The 7,596-nt window shown below is 45.8% G+C and overlaps 1 protein-coding gene across 1 annotated transcript; it reads left to right on the forward strand.

The window, feature by feature from the left end:
• The first annotated feature begins 2,816 nt into the window (after positions 1 to 2,816).
• LOC132827699 (histone H3.3A) lies at positions 2,817 to 7,596 on the forward strand. The gene is made up of 4 exons (XM_060844376.1): positions 2,817 to 2,893; positions 4,306 to 4,450; positions 4,981 to 5,134; positions 5,657 to 7,596. The coding sequence occupies exons 2-4, from the start codon at positions 4,323 to 4,325 to the stop codon at positions 5,783 to 5,785; spliced, it is 411 nt and encodes a 136-aa protein (XP_060700359.1). The 5' UTR covers positions 2,817 to 2,893; positions 4,306 to 4,322; the 3' UTR covers positions 5,786 to 7,596.

Consider the following 7,596-nt stretch of genomic DNA (forward strand, 5'->3'; position numbering starts at 1 on the left):
ATTATTCCTAACCTCCCTACACTCAAGGTCCTGTACCCTAAAGCTACAGTCCTGGTTCCCATGCCCCCGCGGAGTTAGTTTAAACCCTCCCAAAGAGCACTAGCAAACCTCCCCCCAAGGATACTGGTGCCCCTCAGGTTCAGGTGTAGCCCATCCTTTTTATAGAGGTCCCACCTTCCCCAGAAAGGACCCCAGTTGTCCAGAAACCGGAATCCCTCCCTCCTGCACCATCCCTGTAGCCACGCATTTAACTGCTCTCTCTCCCTATTCCTCGACTCTCTATCACGTGGCACGGGTAACAAACCAGAGACTACAACTCTGTTTGTTCTAACTCGGAGCTTCCAACCTAGCTCCCTGAAAGCCTGTCTGACATCCTCACCCTTCTTCCTACCTATATCGTTGGTGCCAACGTGGACCACGATCTGGGGCTGCTCCCCCTCCCCCTTAAGGACCCGGAAAACACGATCAGCGACATCACGTACCCTTGCACCTGGGAGGCAACATACCAAACGTGAGTCCCTGTCGCCCCCACAAAACCGTCTGTCTGTACCCCTCACTATTGAGTCCCCAAGAACAATTGCTCTACCTTTCTCCACCCTACCCTTCTGAGCAACGGGGCCAGGCTCCGTGCCAGAGGCCTGAACCTCGTTGCTTGCCCCTGGTAAGTCATCCCCTCCACAAGTATCCAAAACGGTATACTTGTTCTTGAGGGGAATGACCGCAGGGGGTCCCTGCACTGGCTTCCTCCTCCCACTCCCCCTCACTGTCACCCATCTATCTTGAACTTTCGGAGTAACTACTTGCCTAAAGCTCCGATCTATGACCTCCTCTGCCTCCCGAATGATCCGCAGTTCATCCAACTCCAGCTCCAGTTCCCTAACACGGGTTTGGAGGAGCTGGAGATGGGTGCACTTCTTGGTCAATAATTCAATAAGGTCATCTCTCATTCTTTTGAACACCAATGAGTACAAACACAATGTACTGGACAACTCCTCATCAGAAAATCCCTCCTTACCTTGGATCAATCTATTCCATTTTATGTTTCCTTAGAAGAAGTGAACCAAAACTGTTCACAGACGTGCTCTGGCTAGTGTCTTGTCGAGTTTTGGCAAGATTTCCCTATTTTTATGCTCCATTTGTTTTGAAATAAAGACCAACAGTCTATTTACCATCCCTTGCTGAACTTTAAGGCAAGCCTTTATGAATCCTGCAGTCTTTACAATTTAAATAATGTTCAGCCCTTCTATTCTTCCTGTCAAACTGCATTACCTCGCATTATCTGCTTAGTTTTTCCCTACTCACTTAATCTGTTTATATTTATCTATAGACTCTTCCTGATGAAGGGCTTTTGCCCGAAATGTCGATTTCGCTGCTCGTTGGATGCTGCCTGAACTGCTGTGCTCTTCCAGCACCACTGATCCAGAATCTGCTTTCCAGCATCTGCAGTCATTGTTTTTACCTTATAGACTCTTCGTGTCATCCTTTCTACATCTCACCTTTTTGGTGTTACCTGCAATGTTGGCACAAACACTTCCATCATCCATGTCATTAATATATTTTATATAATTATGGTTTCAGCACTGATCCCTGTGGCACTCTGCTAGTTACAGGTAGACATCCTGAAAATGCTCCCTTATTCCTGACCATCTGTCATCAATGTTAGCCAATCCTCCATCCATGCTAATATGCTACCCTCATGCCATGGGCTGTTTTCTTATTTGGTTGCCTAATTTGGAAATATTGTTTGTTGGAAATATTGCATCTACAGGTTCCCTTGTATCCTGCTTATTACCTGCTGAAAAGAATTTTAATAAGTTTGTTAGGCATGTTTTCCCATTCATGAAGCCAGTTTGCATCTACTTGATAATACCATGTATTTCCAAATGATCTACTATTAAATCCTATGGATGCTAAATATTCCCAATGACACATGTTAAATCTTTTATTTTGTCTGCCTCCCTTTTTGAATAAGAGTATAACATATCATAGAGCAGCACTTGTGGCTCAGTGATTAGCACTGCTACCTCACAGAGCCAGGTACCCAAGTTTAATTTCAGCCTCAGGTGACTGTGTGGAGTTTGCACATGCTCCCTGTATGCTAAATTGCCCATAATGTTAGGTGCATTAGACAGAGGGAAATATAGGGTCAGGGAATGGGTGTGGATGGGTTACTCTTCGGAGGGTCGGTGTGGACTTGTTGGGCCAAATGGCCTGTTTCCACACTATAGGGAATCTAATCTAATTAAATACTGAGATTTAAGGTGCAGTGACATTATACTGGCTAAAGGGGTCAGTAGGTTTATCCTTAGTTTGAAGGAGGAATGGGGATTATATTGGAATTTGAAGGAACAATGAGATTAAATCGGGATAAGAGGAAGGAATGAGGTTTATACTGGGATATGAGGGATGATGGGATTAAACTGAAATAGGAGGAGAAACATAGTGGTTTATAGGGCTGGAGGAGTGAATATGAAGTTCCATCGCTCAGTTAAAATGCTGACTAAATGCAAATCCGAAGCTCTGTTGATAAACCTAAGTAAATTATGCTCACTTCCAATATGTGCCAGGCTTGGGCAAAGTATGTCTTCCCGCGCTCTGTGTGCCCGACCTTGATGCCAGCCGGAGGATCGAAATTCGCCTGAAATAAACCAATAGACACTCACCATTGCTCTTACAATTGATTGGTTCGCTCTGAGAGAATGAGCCTATAGGATGGCGAATTTAAAGGCCAATCAGCGTCGGATATTGTGACCAATCAGAGCTGAGTGATTTCCCCAAGGGGAGAGGGTAGGTGACGTCAACGCGTCGACACGTGGTGATATAAATAGCAGTGTGGGCGGCCGCTCGCGAACTATAGCGAGTGTCAGGGAAAGGGAGTGCATCAGGAAAGAGGGTGAGTTTTATTTGAGAAAGGCCTGGGCTGGCAGGCTGCCCAGGAGTGAGACATCCACTTGTCCACTTTTATGTGTTTCCCGTCGTTGGTATTCGGTCGGGTTGGGGGAATTTGGCTGGATTGGGATGGGGTGGTTTCGGTTGTCGGGTTGATGTGTGGATTGGGGCCGGGGTTTTCGGCCAGGCCAGCTGTAGTGTGGCTGCCACAAAATGGCGGCGGGTGTGGGGGGGGGGATGGGGGGGAGGTGTGGAGACTGACAGCCTTTGTCCGAACGCGCTCGGGACAAAGGTAACGGCAACACGGAGTAACAGACCTTCTTCCTTTCCCACCAACAACCCATTACCCTTTCTGGCCACAACGTTCCTCCCTTCCATCGCCCCCGTTCTGTTCTCTCCTCCGTTTATCTGTCTCCTGTTTCCCCAGTTCTCCGCGTCCCATTTCTTCCTCCCTCGCCCCTCCGTTTCCTCGCTTCTTGTCCCTTTCTCCCCCCCCCCCCCAAACATTGGCCCCCGTTCTCCCACACCCCAACAATGCCCCCCCCGTTCTCTCCCCCCCCCCAAACATTGGCCCCCGTTCTCTCTCTCCCCCCCCAAACATTGGCCCCCGTTCTCCCACACCCCAACAATGCCCCCCCCGTTCTCTCCCCCCCCAAACATTGGCCCCCGTTCTCTCTCTCCCCCCCCAAACATTGGCCCCCGTTCTCCCACACCCCAACAATGCCCCCCCCGTTCTCTCCCCCCCCCCAAACATTGGCCCCCGTTCTCTCTCTCCCCCGCCCCCAACATTGGCCCCCGTTCTTCCCCCCCCCCCATTCTTCCCCCCCCCCCCATTGACCCATGTTCTCTCCACTCCCCACATTGCGTTCCCCCCCCCCCCCCACAATGGCCCTTGTTCTCTCCCCTTCTCCCCCCAACATTGGCCCCCCCGTTCTCTCTCTTCCCCCCGCCCCACCTTTGTTGGCCTATGTTTCCCCCCCCCCATTGGCCCCTGATTCCCTCTTTCTCCCTCTTCCTTTCTTCTTTCCGCCCCATTTCCTTATTCTCCCACTGATTCCTCCCTAGCTTCTTCCCCACTCCCATTTACGCTTCTCTCTTGTTTTCCCCTCTACCTTGACCCCTTCCCCTGATTCCCTCTCCCCCGCATCCCCTCTGCACTGCCTTTTCTTCCATTTCCTTGTTTCTTCACCCCGCCGCTCTGTTTCCTTTTTCTGCTCCGGCTCTCAAATTTCACGTTTGTCTCCCCCCATCCCTGATCCTATTGCTTCCTCCCCCTTCTGCTCTTTCTAGTCCACGTCACTATATTCCCTCCACCCCACCGTTTCCTCTGCTACATATTTACTACTGTTTTGCTGTGATGATTTGCTTGAGAGCTGCAGAAGGTGCACTATTTTAATGCGCTTCTTACTGTCTTAGTCCCAGCTTAACACAAGATGGCTCGAACAAAACAGACAGCCCGTAAGTCCACAGGAGGCAAAGCGCCCAGGAAACAGCTGGCAACTAAAGCAGCAAGAAAGAGCGCACCATCTACTGGCGGTGTGAAGAAACCCCATCGCTACAGGTATTGAGATGTGTGTAATTTAAGTCAGCGGTTAATCCACTGAAAATGTTTCTCATCTTTTTTTGAGGTTGACTTTTGATCACTGGGATTCACGTAATATTGTAGTTTCTCCTGACAAGTCATTTGATTGTGCTTTCAGAGCCTTGGTTATGTTGATACATGCCATTTTAGCCCTACAGCTGTGTAAGGCTGTTGACGGGAGTGCGAGTCAAAACGCAGTAACAAATGACTCGGACATTTTACATGTATGCCTAATTTAGTTTCGAGCTATAGATAAAGATGGGTTTGAGATCAACTTTTTTGAATTGAGATGAATTAGTTAACACTCAGTTGTTGTGCATCATCGACAAAGGGAATACCTGGGGTAGAGTAGCATGTGTTGTTACCATTTCAGTCTTGATTTGAAATGTAGTCCCTTCAAACAGTTGAGGCTTGAGATTTCAGTGATCTGTCTTTGATTTGGGGAATTATATTAAGGATATTTAGGGTCATTGATTCATTGTCTGATTTTGTAATCTATCTTGTTTCAGACCTGGTACTGTTGCTCTAAGAGAAATTCGACGATACCAGAAATCAACAGAGTTGCTGATTCGCAAACTGCCCTTCCAGCGTCTGGTGCGTGAGATAGCACAGGATTTCAAGACTGATCTGAGATTTCAGAGTGCTGCGATTGGTGCCCTGCAGGTGTGTGCAGTTAATATTACCATTACAACAGTGAGCGGTGGGAATGTACGTTCGGGTGATATACAGGAAATCTTGGATTAATGAGTGTCACGGTGTCTCAAGTTTTCTGTGGCCTTTGTTAAAATTGCTCCTGGTAGTTGACCTACAGTAGTCGAGAATTTCTGTCCTAGAGATCCAATGCAACACAAGTGTTTTTTGTTTATTGACAGAGATCTGAGGCAGAAATTGCCTTTTGCACGAGATGTAGTGCTTGCCACATGCATTTAAATATAAAGTATCAGTCTGTTTGTCCCAAATTGGGGTGTTCATCCTTTGCATAATTTTATATGGAAATTGACATGGCGTAATAAGACAAGGTTAGAGTTCAAGGTTAGGGTTCGGATGGAAAGCATAAGTTCAAATTACAATGCTATGTCGGTGACAGAAGTTAATGATTACTTGTGAAAAAGTAGTTTGTGTAACATAGTCATATTGAGGTGAAAGCATTTACTCTCTTTTAAACTTCACACCTTTGTTCAACAGGAGGCAAGTGAAGCATATCTGGTTGGTCTGTTTGAAGACACGAACCTGTGCGCCATCCATGCCAAGCGAGTAACCATCATGCCAAAGGATATTCAACTAGCTCGCAGGATACGTGGCGAAAGAGCTTAATTGGAGCATGCTCGTTCCATCAACAATGGACAGCGGGACCTTTTTTAATATTGCAGATTTTACAGATATTGTCAGGATACGGACTTTTAAGGAGTGAAAATGTGCAAATGGAATATGTGGTATTCACTGTTTTTATTCAATTTTCTAAAGTTTAATAGGGTGGGTGGTTAAAATTGGGAGGGGAGCCCTTACTGTTATCTTCAAATAAATACATCGTAGCTAAATTGGAACAGATGCGTTTCCACTTGTTATTCGCATGAGGTGCAAGTGGAAGATACCCATTGCTCCTCAAGCACTTAAGTTTTTGTTTTGTATTATACTTGGGTTTTCTATCAGACTTTCCTAGAGCATTTTGTACTAGTCAACTGAAAGGAATGTACTGGGAAAAATGCTTCCTAAATATTGTGTCATTCCGTTGGTAACTCAGGAGGAATTGATGCAGTCTTACATCGAGTAAATTGCATTGATCTTTTGTACATCAAGCTGGAGTATACAGCTTGGCAGCTATGTACCTATTTATGCATTGTTTTTCACATTATTGATCTGTTTTTTGGGGAGGGGGGAAGTTATTGATTCATCTTTTATGAAATTGTTTATGAACTCGTTGCTTTTTGTTCTCATGCAAACAAGTGGTTTTACATTGGGGTAATGCAGATAGGGGCTAGGTTGAATTCTGGATTGAAATAGTCTGTGCAGTTCTCATAACTGAATGTTTAGCTGTTAGTTTGCTGAATGGCATTCATTGTTCGAGACAGTGGAGTGCTGCTCCTTTGTGATGTTTTCCTGCCTAGACTTGGAGGCTGATTGTACATATGGGAGTTATGAAGTTCTTGGTGATATCCCATGGGCCTTGCTTTGATTGCAACAGTGCAGTTGCCTGTCTGTTTTCCTGCCACAGACTCATTTCCAGGTGTATTGCAGTAGTATTGTTTAGGTGTCCAAAGGTATATTTAACTGTCCTTGGTGTTGCTGACAATGCTGTTTGATAGAAGGCATCTTGGTAGCCAGGTAGCAACAATGAGCATTTACTATTAGATTTGAGCAGATAAAGGCAATAGCTTTACCCAGACTAGTTCCAAAGGATTAAGTTCAGCAAATCTAGGTTTATGCTGTTCTGTCCTCCTGACGTTGCAACCACAGCAGCAGTGCTGTTTACCTTACCCAAGGAGGCTGAATTGGGGTTCCCATTAGCTTGATCATTTAAGATTTGGGATTGGGCCACCCAGTGTAGATCTTTGGCAAGCATCGGTACGAAGACAGTTCGTGTGACAGGGATATATATTCCCGTGTCACATATTTTCGCGAGTAGTCTCATCCAAGTAAAAATAACGGTGCTACATTGGTTCCTAATGGATCATTGGCTCACCCAGAGCACTTTGACGGAGAAGGTGTTCTGGATATCTAGCGTGCTCTGGAGAATTTATGATCTATATGTATTGTGCTGGGATGAACAAATGGATCGTCTGCTGCCCATGGCATTTGATGCTCTTGTCTACTTATTAGTAAAAGGAAGCATTGGTGCAGTTATCACAGTTTCCACAGAACAAGGAATAGTCTGTTCCATTTGTTTTGATATGGGGAATTCATTAGTTTGATAGGAATGGGTAAGTTCATTCTGTCGCAGCATTTGTGATGGCTGTCAGCATTCTGCTATTGGAGGATGTCTCCTTGCACGGCATTGGGTGTCTTGTTAATGACATTAGGAAGTCCAAAAGGGCCCACTGTGGTAAAAGGATCACATGCTGTTCTACACTCAATACAGGAGCTGGTGTAAAATTGTAAAATTACATTAAAGTACATGAAAACCACAA

The sequence above is a fragment of the Hemiscyllium ocellatum genome, chromosome 25 (genome assembly GCF_020745735.1).
Source record: "Hemiscyllium ocellatum isolate sHemOce1 chromosome 25, sHemOce1.pat.X.cur, whole genome shotgun sequence".
In the NCBI taxonomy this organism is placed as follows: Eukaryota; Metazoa; Chordata; class Chondrichthyes; order Orectolobiformes; family Hemiscylliidae; genus Hemiscyllium; species Hemiscyllium ocellatum.

Coding starts and splice junctions, on each gene's coding strand:
- LOC132827699 (XM_060844376.1), top strand. CDS start 4,323: ATGGCTCGAACAAAACAGACAGCCCGTAAGTCCACAGGAGGCAAAGCG. Junction 4,451..4,980: donor AAGAAACCCCATCGCTACAG/GTATTGAGATGT, acceptor ATCTTGTTTCAG/ACCTGGTACTGTTGCTCTAA. Junction 5,135..5,656: donor CTGCGATTGGTGCCCTGCAG/GTGTGTGCAGTT, acceptor TTTGTTCAACAG/GAGGCAAGTGAAGCATATCT.